This window comes from Chelonoidis abingdonii, chromosome 22 (genome assembly GCF_003597395.2).
Source record: "Chelonoidis abingdonii isolate Lonesome George chromosome 22, CheloAbing_2.0, whole genome shotgun sequence".
NCBI lineage: Eukaryota > Metazoa > Chordata > Testudines > Testudinidae > Chelonoidis > Chelonoidis abingdonii.
In genome coordinates this window covers 10,080,502-10,093,021 of record NC_133790.1, presented here as the reverse complement: position 1 = coordinate 10,093,021, position 12,520 = coordinate 10,080,502, and the positions used below count along the sequence as shown (strand labels likewise).

At 40.9% G+C, this 12,520-nt stretch overlaps 1 protein-coding gene across 1 annotated transcript in view; it reads right to left on the bottom strand.

Moving 5' to 3' along the window:
• The window catches only part of TMEM132B (transmembrane protein 132B), a 391,123-nt gene that overhangs the window by 212,258 nt on the left and 166,345 nt on the right, over nucleotides 1-12,520 (bottom strand). The window contains exon 3 of the mRNA XM_032791201.1: nucleotides 8,289-8,435. Coding sequence (XP_032647092.1) covers nucleotides 8,289-8,435 — 147 coding nt within the window. The remainder of the gene's footprint in view (nucleotides 1-8,288; nucleotides 8,436-12,520) is intronic.

Sequence of the window (12,520 nt, the reverse complement as noted above, 5' to 3'; positions counted from 1 at the left end):
TGGAATAAATTCCATTATTCATAATTGAGGTTACTGCCCTAAAGTCTGCTGTATTAAGAGCAAAATCCACTTCACCAGTGAATCAGGAGACAGATTTCTTAGGGGCCACTGAACACTGTGGACCTGGGACCTATGCACAAATCTCATAACCTTCCACTCTAAGTGCGAGAGACATTTCTTTAACCTTGCCTTCTCTAACAAACATATAGCAATATGTGTGTACACATACACACACGAAATTTGCAAAACACTCTACTGCCTATTCTATTCTCCTGGGGAGAACAAACACATAATAGATTTTAGACCCATTGCTTAAGAAACCACTGGAAGGTGCTCAGATGCTATGGTGATAAGCTCAGTATAAGAACCTGTATAGACTAGAATAGAATCCAAATAATCCCATCCCATCAAAACTCAGGCCGGAGCAATGGTAGTTAGCCTTCCCCCTGTGAAGTGAGGTAGTGGCAATACCACGTTGCCAATTGGACGATGGGACCACAGGACCTGTGCAAATTCTTTAGTCCACACTCGGCCTTCTCCCCACCCCAGTGCCATCTGATTCACAAGGCACACAGAAACCCACTGCACAAACACTCCATTTCAGCCCACACACAGCCAAAGCTCCTGTCTGCATTCACAAGGCTTGCAAACCTGTTTGATCTGACAACATTTTTTCAGTAGCTTGAGACTCTTTTTTTAAATTGAGTCATCTTTCTATAGGAAACGTTTCTCCAGCTGAAGAAAAGCCAGAGCTTCTCTGACAGGGATAGAAAAGCCTCTGCACAAGCCCGTTGAGCACAGTTGGTTGCTTTACATACATTGGGCCAAATTCAGGGGTCACTTGTAAATTGATGCAAGCTGAGCTTACACTCTCCACAGAAGTTAGCCCTCTATTTTCCCACTAGAGTTGATCTCTCCAGTCCTTTCTTTACAGTCCCTCTCCATTTAGTTTTCATTCTGCTCTATTTTTCACTCTATAGTTCCATCAATGTTTTTCCTCTTTGTCCCATCTGCTCATTTTTTGACACCCTTCCCTTAGTAATATTTCAACCTAATGACTTCTAAGCCAGACTCCAGCCCACAAAATGTGCATGGGCTTGAAATAAGACACAAGTTTTGCCGCTCTCTAGGAGTTACTGCTGCTTTGTGTAGAAGCAACAGGTGAAATTGAGCTTCCGTCAGCCAGGTGTAGTTCTTATGTGCTTGAGGCCTAGCAAGCTTCTTTCGCAATAAACCGCATTCTTACAGTGCTATGGTGCATGTCCCAGAGCTTTACATGGGTTCAGTTAACAGCACACGCCTGTGTGTACCATGCGTATGACACAATAGCAACCAACCCGCATTCAAGATCAGTGTTGTGCTGTACAAACATATGGTAAGAGAAAGGCCAGGTCCCATATAGCCTGCAATCTTAGGTCCTGGTTCAGGAAAGCATGTGAGCATCTGCTTAAGCCCATCCCTATTCAAGGCAGCACTTAATTTTGTGTGTAAAGTTAAATACATGTTTAGTTTTCAATTCACATTCACTGACTTTCCTAAGATGACCACAAAGGAAATTGTTGGGGCTCAACGCCTGAGTACCAGCCCATCTGATCTCTGAACTGCCAACCACATAGCAAGGGACCTTCGGGGCCTGAAAGCTTGTGTATTTTGAATGATTTGTAGCTCTAATAAATAGTAGCACAGTACCTACCTTGCCTGCTATTTCTTGAGTATCAACACAGCTCCAAATACTGGAGTCTGCAAAAAGATTAAGTGAAACAAAAGCAGCACCACAAACATGTGATTTCTCCCATTTATATTAACTGCCTGTTAGCTTCAATATCTAGCTGTCACACACACAAACACACACACACACAACTTTAACAAGTTCCAACGATCCAAACACCTGATTTGTCATTGATATTCAATGACAGGTCAGTTGACTGGGTGAGGTTCCATTTTTACTTGATGAACAAGGTATGTGAAAAACCAAGGCCTCGATCTGTTCTCAAATAGGCCAGGTTTCTAATGGACTTACTCCAGTGTGAGGGCAGAATCAAGCCCAGTTGGCTGGGTGGCTAATAGTGCTACAGCAGAAAGACATGTTCGGTTCAATGACGTTCAGGAACACTGTCACAGGGCTAAAGTAAATTTGATACCATCAGCTCAGGATTAAACCAAGACTGTGAATGGCTAGCCAACTACAAAAGCAGTTTCTCCTCCCTTGGTGTTCACACCTCAACTGCTAGAAGAGGGCCTCCTCCTCCCTGACTGAACTAACCTCTTTATCTCTAGACTGATTCTTGCCTGCATATTTATACCTCCCTCTGGAAATGTCCACTACATTCATGTGCTGAAGTGGGTAATCACCCACAAAAGCTTATGTTCCAATACGTCCATTGGTCTATAAAGTGCCACAGGATTCTTTGTCACTTTTTTCAGACATAATCCTGTCACCAAGAGTGTGCCGCATACTGGCCAATACACAGAACAGTATTGGCACTGGCCTCAAAGCAGAACCCTTCCCTACCATTCCAGCTACAGGGTGAGCATTTGTTTATTACCTTCTGATATTGAGTGGGATTGGCAATATCTAGCGGGAAAAATAATGTTTCCCAGAATAAAGTGAATAGGGATCATCACAGCCCTGTTCACAAAGATGAGTGTAGCAAAAGAGAACCCAGGCTCTGATTTTTGAGGCAGAAACTGCCAGGAAAAAGAAAAGAAGAAACAGTGTTTTTGTTCAGTATTTTGTGTCAGCTCAAATAATATGTACATACATTTAATACATATGCAATAGATATGCACAGTTGTATGAATGTGTGTATGTATATACAACACACAGAGACAGGCAGTCACACTTAAAATATTCCTTCCTTTTGAGTGATGTTACTAATTCTAGTGATACTCCCAAGTACAGAAAAATCTCTTCAGAATAGAAGAATCTGTTTGCACACTCACTCACACCACTTCTAACGTATTCTTTGGTTTAAAGATACATATTATCACAACAGATTTGCTGTGTGTGGCTATTTAGTCAGCTCGAGTTAAATGGAAAATGTTTTCAAAAGGGGTAGAATATATTTTTTCTCTCATGCAAAATATGGAAAGATAACTATTAATTCTAACTTTTATCCAAGTTTAAAGACCAGTTTCTTCAAATTATGTGCAGTTGGGCTAGCCTCTATCAGATGAAAAAAAACTTTCAAGTGACAGAATAAATATTTCTTGATGAAAATTAGAAGATATTGCTATAGATTTCTTCCCGCCTCCTCCCCAGCATCCCGTGGCTTTTCTGTAGTTTGACTTATCTTAGTGTAAGTTTGATTTATACGGTGGTAGATAACCTAATAGACAGAAGCAGTATTACAGACTTGGAGAGGAAATAATCCCCTAAGTGAAAATAATTTGTTTGGTGTCAATAATACTATACTCAGCAGTACAGGGAAGGATCAGTTTAATTAATGTTGCTAGTTAGCATAAATATAACCATCCTGATTAAAGTGCTAGTTCATCACAGACAGAGTAAGATCGCACACTCCTCCCTCAGGCAATTGTCCCAGAGAATTCAATGGCAGAGTTTTTTCTGAGTAAAGAAGTTGACCCATACTAAATATACACCCACTTGCTGGTCTAAGCATCTCATTTGGGACACTTAGCTATCATCAAACCATAGATTAAAATCCCAGGAGGATTAACTGAACCCCACCACCTTCCAGGAGAGAAATTGAGCATCATGAAAAAATGTCCTGTTCTGGGAAGTGTTTCAGATGAGACCTTCAAAAATCCATGTCCTGTTCTACAGTGACTTTAAATAACCCAGATGCTGAGTGCTCATTTCCCATTGACTTCAGTGGGAGGGATGGTGCTCAGGACCTTGCAGAATTAGGCCCCAAGTTCCCACAGCACTTTCCCCAAAGTAGGTGTTTGCCCAGATGTCTTTCACCTTTTGCTCCCCGACCCTACTGCACCACAGGCTGCTATGCAACAGTTACATGCCAACCAGAGGTAGCTGCATTCCAGTGGCGCTTTCAGATTCTTTGCAAAGAGAGGATCATTGGAGTTGTAAGGCCCAATCCTGCTCCCACTGAATTCAAGGAAAAAGTCCATTGACTTTAGTGGGCACAGGATCAGCTCTCACGACATTATTAAGCATTAGTGTGACTGGCAGTCTCCCAATTACAGGCATTCGACCTATTTTCAAAAGGAATTTCTTGCTACAGCTTTATGTATTAAACCGCACGCTCCTAGATGACAAAGAACTCAATCCTGCAAAAAACGTAAGGACTGTAAATAGGATGCTGAGGACTCTCAATTCCCAATGAGATCAACAGGAGATAAGAGTGCACAAAACTTCACAAGCAGCACTCTGCCCTTCACAGGATCAGGCTCACACACAATAATAATTTTTTCCCATGAAAAGGGAGACTCTGGCTCCGCACATATGTATAATCTAGTAGCGTTTCTGTTTGGAGTAGAAACTGCATCCTCATGAATAACAGCAGGATTTTTATTTGCCTAATAGATTAAAAAAAGTTAGAACAACGTTCTATCCATTTTTACTACATTCAGCAACAGTGTGTTTTGTTAAGTAGCTGCTGTGTTTAAAGATCTGTCCAATATACAATCTTTTCAAGTCTTCCTTCCTAGTTTCTCCTTTTCTGGTTTCCTTTGCTTTGACCTCTCAGGAGCTGGTTGAAATATAAACAGTTCCCACTTGGAAGTGACAAGGTATGCTTATTAAATAACTCCTGAATAGCGTAGGTGTGCACACCTGTATTCATAATAAGGGCAAAGCTTATCTGTGCAAGAAACAGTTTTCTCAGGGGCTGGGGACAGACTCCACAGGAACTAAGGATGATCACAGACTTCATCACCTTCTGCTCCAAGTGCCCAGCACACTTCTGAGACCCTGCCATCACTAATCTTAACAGAGTGGCATGGGTATTTAAAAAAAAAACCCACAATACTACCAAAACAAAATACTACCACAGAGTTCTGCCCCTGCGGAGAGGTTGAGAGAGAGAACAAACGACAGATGCTAGTCACGTTTCTTAATGTTCCATTGGAAGACACTCAGACACTATGGTGGTGAGGGTGGTATAAGAACCTATATAGAATAGGTGTGTACATACACAGTGTGTCTGTGAATATATAGAAATAAATACAATAATTGCTCCCTTTTCTGCTCTTTGGTAAAGCATGTTATCGAAAGAGATTTGAAATACAAGCTTATGGGATGTGTTGGAGTTCCAAAGAGGTGAATTTATGAACATATTCCTAACAAAACACACTCTGGAAAGCTTTAATCTATGAATGGTGACAACTCAAGACAAAATGGATTTTTAATAGAATATAATGTAAGCCACCTGAGCCATTGTGATAAGGATTTTTTTTAAGTGTTGTAGAGAAAAAGGCGTGATACACTTGGCATGAAAGGAGGAAAGGTCTTAATTTAAAATATTTTAACAAACACTCAATTTGCATGCACAAATGTGAAAAGTGGAGATGAAAAACTCATGATAAAGCATAATACCACAGAGAGGAGGAGGAGGAGGAGAAAGATTAGAAAAGTAAGCAAATTTGAAAGGGCTCTGAAAGATAATGCCAGCTAAAAGGAATAGAAACTGGATTACGAATGTGTTGCAGTCTAAAGCCACTGTTCTCCTTGTAGTCAAAGTCTGACTCCAAGATCCTTCATGACTCTTATCAGAGCCAAGCACTGGGGAAAGCAATAGCAGCTGATGCCTATGTAGTGGAAAACTGGCCTCAGTAAGGTAAGGACATCCAAAAGCAGTCAGGGACATTTCAACAGAATGCCCACTGCTGCAACTCTCTCTTATATGAGTAGCTCTTACTCATCCAAACAGATCCACTGAAGTCCTTTGGAGTGAGGATTGCTGGATCATTCCCCTTAATTGTAAAGCAGAAGTATATATTGCAAATATTAGCAAACAGAACAAGTTCCTTCTCCAGGATGACATGCTTCCACTAAAAGCAGTAGGCTCAATTCACTGGGTTACTCCAGCTTTATACTGGTTTCCCTCCAGGGAAGTCAGTGGGATAAAATTGAGCTCACTAACTTCTGTGGTAACTGGCTGAGTCCCTCTAGGGAAAATTTATTTATCAATATTTACAGTCTGTTCTTCTGCTATACAATTAAGGAGCACTATCTTGTGACATCTTACTCAGGCAAAACTCCAGTTGACTTCAATGAAGCTACTTGAAGTTACTAACAGAAGCAAGGGATGCAGAATTAGTCCCGATGGCCATACTGACTGAAATTGGAGCAGGATTTGGGCTCCTATTGATTTAAATGAGCCAACAAACAAAGTAGCAGAATCATTATACGAACTTTACACTTTGTTCAAAAGAAAGAGTGTCAAGGCCAAAAAAAAAAAAAAATTAAAATAAAGATCAAAGTTAAATATTTACTCTAAGCACTACAACATTTGCAAATCTGGAACCAATCTTCCAGCAGTTTCTATTTGCATACTTTAATTAATCCAGAAATATTAAAACTAATCTCACAAAGGAAAGGGTCACAGTATTAATTAACTTGAGATTTGTTGCTTTTGTATAATTTAACAGTTCAACACAAAGTGTTAATAAAACCTAAGTCACTGTGACAGGTATAATTTCATGGATTAGTGAAACATGTACACGGCAAAAAACTTCCAGTGTTCTCTCTAGTTTTTGCTTTACTAAAACAAAAATAAGTAACTTCAGTTCAATTAAATAGATTCTTCTTCAGCAAAGAATTGTGGTATATTAAGATTTCCTTCAACCTCAGCATTTCCCTTTTAATATGAGTTTTTATTGCTCTATATGGAACATAGGTCACAGCTATTGTAATGGAAAATCTAAACTAACATTTATCTGAGGTCAATACTGAGCAAGACTCTTGATTGGAAATTTGGGTTCATTCAGAGAAACCTTGATTAGATTTAATTATTGGAGTTTTCATAGCCCAAGTCTGCATGTGGCAACTGTAACTCCAGTATATCAGTGGCGGTTTTCCTCTCAGTCAAACATCCTGCACTGGCAGACAGCCCTCACAAAGCTTTAAACAAAAGCAAGCATGTGGCTTTAGCCACAGAAAACATAAGGAGTCTTATTGAAAAAGAACTGAATCAGAAACAAATGACTGCAACAGTGCCCATCACGTGTGTTAGAAATACGTGAGCTCTAAGAATAGCAAAGATAATTGTTATGATGAAAATAAGCAGCAGCAAATTACAAAGAAAAGCTAGAATTTCCCTTTAAACCTCCAAGATGGGACCCAAATAAATCAGATCCCAAAATTTGGATTTGCCACTTTGGGGGGTAGGGGGTGAAGTGAGTGGAGAAGACTAAAAATAGGAGAGAAGTTAAAGAAACCCAGTATGGATAGAAATATTCAATTGAAATTTTGCATTAGAAAACTCATTGACAAGTTTTTGTTTAAATATGTCCCTGCAGCGTTTGTTCCTCAAATATAACATGAGAAATGGAATGTGAAACTGGCGAGAAATTGAATCTGAAATCCAAACATTCAATAATAATTTCACTGGGTCTGAACACACATTATCAGCTGCTTATCTTCCTTAAAAGGATCTTCAGAGAAGGACAGATGCAGAAGGAGAATTCTTGAATTTAAAGTCTAACACAGTTTTGTGACTAGATACAATATAATTTGGAGCTAAACATACACTTTGTGTACTCTAAATATAGTGTAGTTGCAAGAGCAATTGCTTGTATTATAAAATACATGATTTTGACTAACAATTTAAATTTCCATTACTTTTGATATCTTTGGATATAGTTTGTTACAGCATCATCATCATAAATATTTATGGCTTTCATGAGACGTCTGAGACATCCATAGGTATGCAGTGGTGGTAATGAATGATACTTGGTAGCTATTACTTTTATAGCTTTTCAGATAAAAGTGAGAGCCCTGTCCTATATGCCATTAAATTATTTGTAGTATTTCTCCCATTTTAATCCACTTCTTGCTGTCGACTTTCTTGCAGTAGGCATTTATTCCTACCATCCCCCCAAGGTGACAGGCAATAGGAGAGAGGTAATTTCTGCTGTATCAAGTATAATTAGGTTATTCACTTATGAAACACTGAGAAAAAAAAAACCTAAAGCTCTCGAAGGATAACATGATATGTTATAGCTTTTGCAAGGCTTCTGAACTTAAGAGGGTGGTGAAAGGACAGCAGTGCTTTCAAAAGCAGCATCGTCTATAAAAGGTACTATTATTTTTCTTGCTAGACATCACATCTATGGTGACACATCAAATAGCTTGGATGTCTTACCTGCTCTCTATATTTGGATCATTACGCACACAAACAACAGAGGCAGTGGTCTGCATCCCTCCATTGTCTACCTCCTCTTGAATTCCCCATTGCTCTGCATCACTCACTCTGATGGCCGTTATCTTCACACCTGGTGCTGCCTTAATTCTGTTGGGGAACAACAGAGATGATTTTAGTTAGAAACACCATGAAAATAAACCCGGCGAGGTAAACAGGTGAAATAAAATAGGAAACGTTCTCCCTTGCATCCATAATAGACTGATACATGGGACCTATAAGTCGCTCTGCCTTAAAACAATAGAAGTGATCCGATTCTGTGACACAAGTATGAGTTTCATCATGCGCAAAGCCAGTTAATTTTCAGCTTGAACAATGTGGCATGAATAAGAGCACTTTCTGCCTCAGTGGCACCAGTTGGACATAAATGAAACAGATGCAACTAAGCATACATTGATTTAATTTGTTGTGTTTATACTTTAGTTTAACAGTGAGAACCATAGAGATGTGGTATAAATAGATCCTTATGTTTGTCAAGCTCTCGGAGTAAGCTGCTTACACGTACAAGGGAGACCGACCACAAGGAACATGCTCAAGTGGTCAAAGAACACCACACAGGGGAGAGGGGGAGACATGTTTTTATTGCCTTGTCACAGCGAGTGGATTGTGGAATGAAAACAATGACAAGATTTGTATTTACATCACATCTAGCAAACCTAGTGGATTATATGATCACAAAAAGCATTGCCCCATTCCATTTGCTGTCAAAATAGGCAAAACTGAAAAATCTTTGTTTTCTTCAGCACATACAGAGGACAATAACTCTATAGTCAGTCCAGTGGTTGATATAGCCTCTCTTTTTTTTGCGCCTTTTTGTGTGATTGCCAAAAAAAGGAATTTGTGCTGCCGTTCCGTGCTACAAAGGGATTGCCAAAGAATGGGAAATAAACTACATTGTAACAGCAAGGACTTCATTTGTACTGTTCAAGTTCTGCAAAACTATCCAGGGATTTCCATGGGAGCACTGCAGACGTGCTCGGAGTATACTTCGGCTGAAAGCACTGCTACCGGACTTCATGAATAATAAGTAATGCCAAAAGGGACCTCTAAGTTTTATGGTGGGATGAAACAGCACTGTTGAGGCTTGAAAAGTTACTTAGCAGTGAATTCTGATGGGTTTAACCCCCACTCCCTGGATGCCTAGTGCCCTGTTAGTGTTAGCACCACACTGAAAGTTATTTATGAATCTCCTTTAAGCACTAACAGAGTTCATGATTTTGGATCAAAGGGTCTTCAAGATCCAGTGGAGGCCGCTTCCCTTGAGATGGTTTTAACTCATTCTGCTTTTATGATACTCTTATCTTTTCCCTTGCAAGCCTTCACCAGCGTGACAGGCCAAATCCGTGCCCAGTACAACTCCTGTGAAGGCAAAATAATTCCAACAGAAAATGCATCTGACCAGATTTGTTTCCCTCGTGCTTCTCCAGATCTCTGAGCAGCCTCTCACCAAGCCAAAATACCCCTTTCTTGTCCCCCTTTTTCAGAGGAATTTCAGTTTACTTTGCATGAATTATACTGAGCCAAATCCTCCTCTCACTATAGCACTGTGACTCCACTGACTTCCTGATTTACACCTATGAAAATGAGAAGAGAATCAGGTCCTTGTCTGATTACTGAGACTGGGGGAGGGGGGAAGAGGTCACGCAAAGGAGGATGGACAGCAGGATTTGGTCCTGTATCTTTTTCGGATTCACCAGACTTCCTCCACACATCTGATTTTAATGCTTCCTCTTATATAACCATTTCACTAGATTTCTTAACTCCTTAGTGTTCACCTTCTTGCACTCAAAGCTGAATTTGTTTTGACTGGTGACTCCTATATCCCAGTGATGCAGGAGACAACTCCTCCACACTCACAGCCTCCCCAGAGGGCCGGGCTGCAGATTCGTCTTCACCCATGTGGGGTTTTGTGTTGCAAGTGTCCCCCGCACTCCATGCACCCTGCCTACTTCTCTGCATCTTCCCCCACCAGGTATCCCACTGCTGTATGCTGAGGGGATCAGAGGATGCTGGTGTGGATGCAGCAGCCTTAAATGCCCTTCCATCTCTCCCGTAGCCCCAAGTTAACCCTCTGTTGGAAGAGCAGTCATCAGTGTGGAAGGCTCTTTGACAGCTAAGGAGGACAGAGAGCACCAAGGAGAGGAGTGAGGCCGAGACACCAAGAGGAGCCATGGAGGGAAAGGGAGCAAGAGATGCTGGGAAACAGAAAGAGGGCAGCATACAGAGGGAGTCATGGAAGCAGGGGATGAGTTACACCAAGAGGCGGACAGAACCATGGGGAAGGAGAGACCTTTGGTATATCAGGGTTAGTCATGGAGAAGGGAGTTGGAGTAAAAGACCCTGGGGGAGAATGCTGAGGGGGAAAGATGTGCAGGAGGGAGGGAGATAAGATGCCAGCAGGGGGGGACTTCAGTGGCTCAGACATAGGTTAGGGGTTTGTTATAGAAGTGGGTGGGTGAGATTCTGCAGCCTGCATTGTGCAGAAGGTCAGACTAGATGATCATACTGGTCCCTTCTGACCTTAAAGTCTATGACTCTATGACAGAAAGGGGTGGAGTCTGTGGGATACAGGAAGAACTGACTATGCAGAGGAATAAGAGGGAAAGGGAAGAATCTCCTGAGGGGGAAGCAGATTCTTTGGTGAAGAGAGAGAACACCACATACTAAGGGTTTCCATATCCAAATGTGGCCCAAGTCTGGGTCCATATAGTTCAAATCCATCTCCCGTAAATACTGTTGGCATATAGTGCTACCTCCGCATCCTGTTCTCACTTTTCTAGCTCTCCCAAATAGATTGCGCCCAACAACGCTGACACTCTCTTCTGCCTGAACCAACTGCTGGTGCCTAGAGTACTGTAAGCCAGGAGGCAATGCCACCTACTACTCTGTGCCTGGGTACAGCTATGAGCTATTTTTTGACCATCTGGATGGCAGATGAAACTCCCGGATGACTCCGTCCCGTTGGCTCACCATTTGCTTCTCCCCCTTAGGGTACTGTCCCTTAACAGGAGGCCTTCTGGGTTTTGGCAGGGCTGCCTTGTTGTTTGCGCCTGCAAATTTTCTTTGCTGTGTTTCTGCTGTCTTATTGGGTTAGCATCAGGGGAACATCTCACGCTTTCTTTCTCCCTCTTACTCTCTCCAAAATGTTTCAGAATGCTGCAAGATGTCATTTGGCCTTTTCGGATGTTGTGAGAGCCAGGAAGGGTGGGAGAGGAAAGAAACTGAATCCAGCTTCTCACTTGGAAAAGCCAGATATTCAAATTAAACAAGTCTGCAGATGAACATTTTGATCCTCTCATCCCTCAGACAGTCTCATAGCTCCATGGACATGAAAAACCCATTGTGAGACTTGGTGGAGCTGAATATGAAAAAGAATTGGCAATTCCTTCCAAAGCGAACATTACTGACTTGAACAGTCCAGTGGTTAAGCTCCTAGTATCAGACTCAGGAAATCCTAGGCGCGGTTCCTTGCTATGGCAGAGACCCCTGTGTGACCTTGGCCAAGTCACTTAGTCTGTTTGGGCCTCAATCCCTCATCTGTAAAACAGGGATAGTATCAGTTCCTGACACCACAGGGGTGTTGTGAGAATAAATACCAAAGTTTGCCAGAAAATAGAAATTCTGTCCAAGGGGAAATTCTAGCATTTTGGAATTTCCTTTCATCACAAATCGGAACAGAAGTCCACATTTTGAAATTTACTGTGGCATGAAAATTCCAAAATATTTTGCTCTGGAAACCCTGAAATGACATTATCAAAGCATTTCATTTTTCATGTCAAAACATGATAGATGATATTAAATATAATATCTCAATTAAAGTATTTTAAAGGTTAAAACATTAAAAATCAAAATGAGAAGATAAAGTTAGAATGAAATGAGAAAATCTAAACAAAAATATTTCATTGTGGTCAGAATACTTTTTTTTTAAATCCATCCAAATTTTCACCAAAATCAACATGATCCCACAAACATTTCAGTATTGACAAAACAGCACCCTGAGAGGGAAAATTATTATGCTGAAATTTTTTCAATCTGCTCTAATACGGACATTGTTAGTTACTTAAACACTCTGTAACGGGGGCCAAGAAGTACTTAAGACTGATAGGTACTGTCATCCAATAGAGGGGGCTCTCTAAAAAGTAGGTTACCATGTACGCCCAACAACATGCAATCCA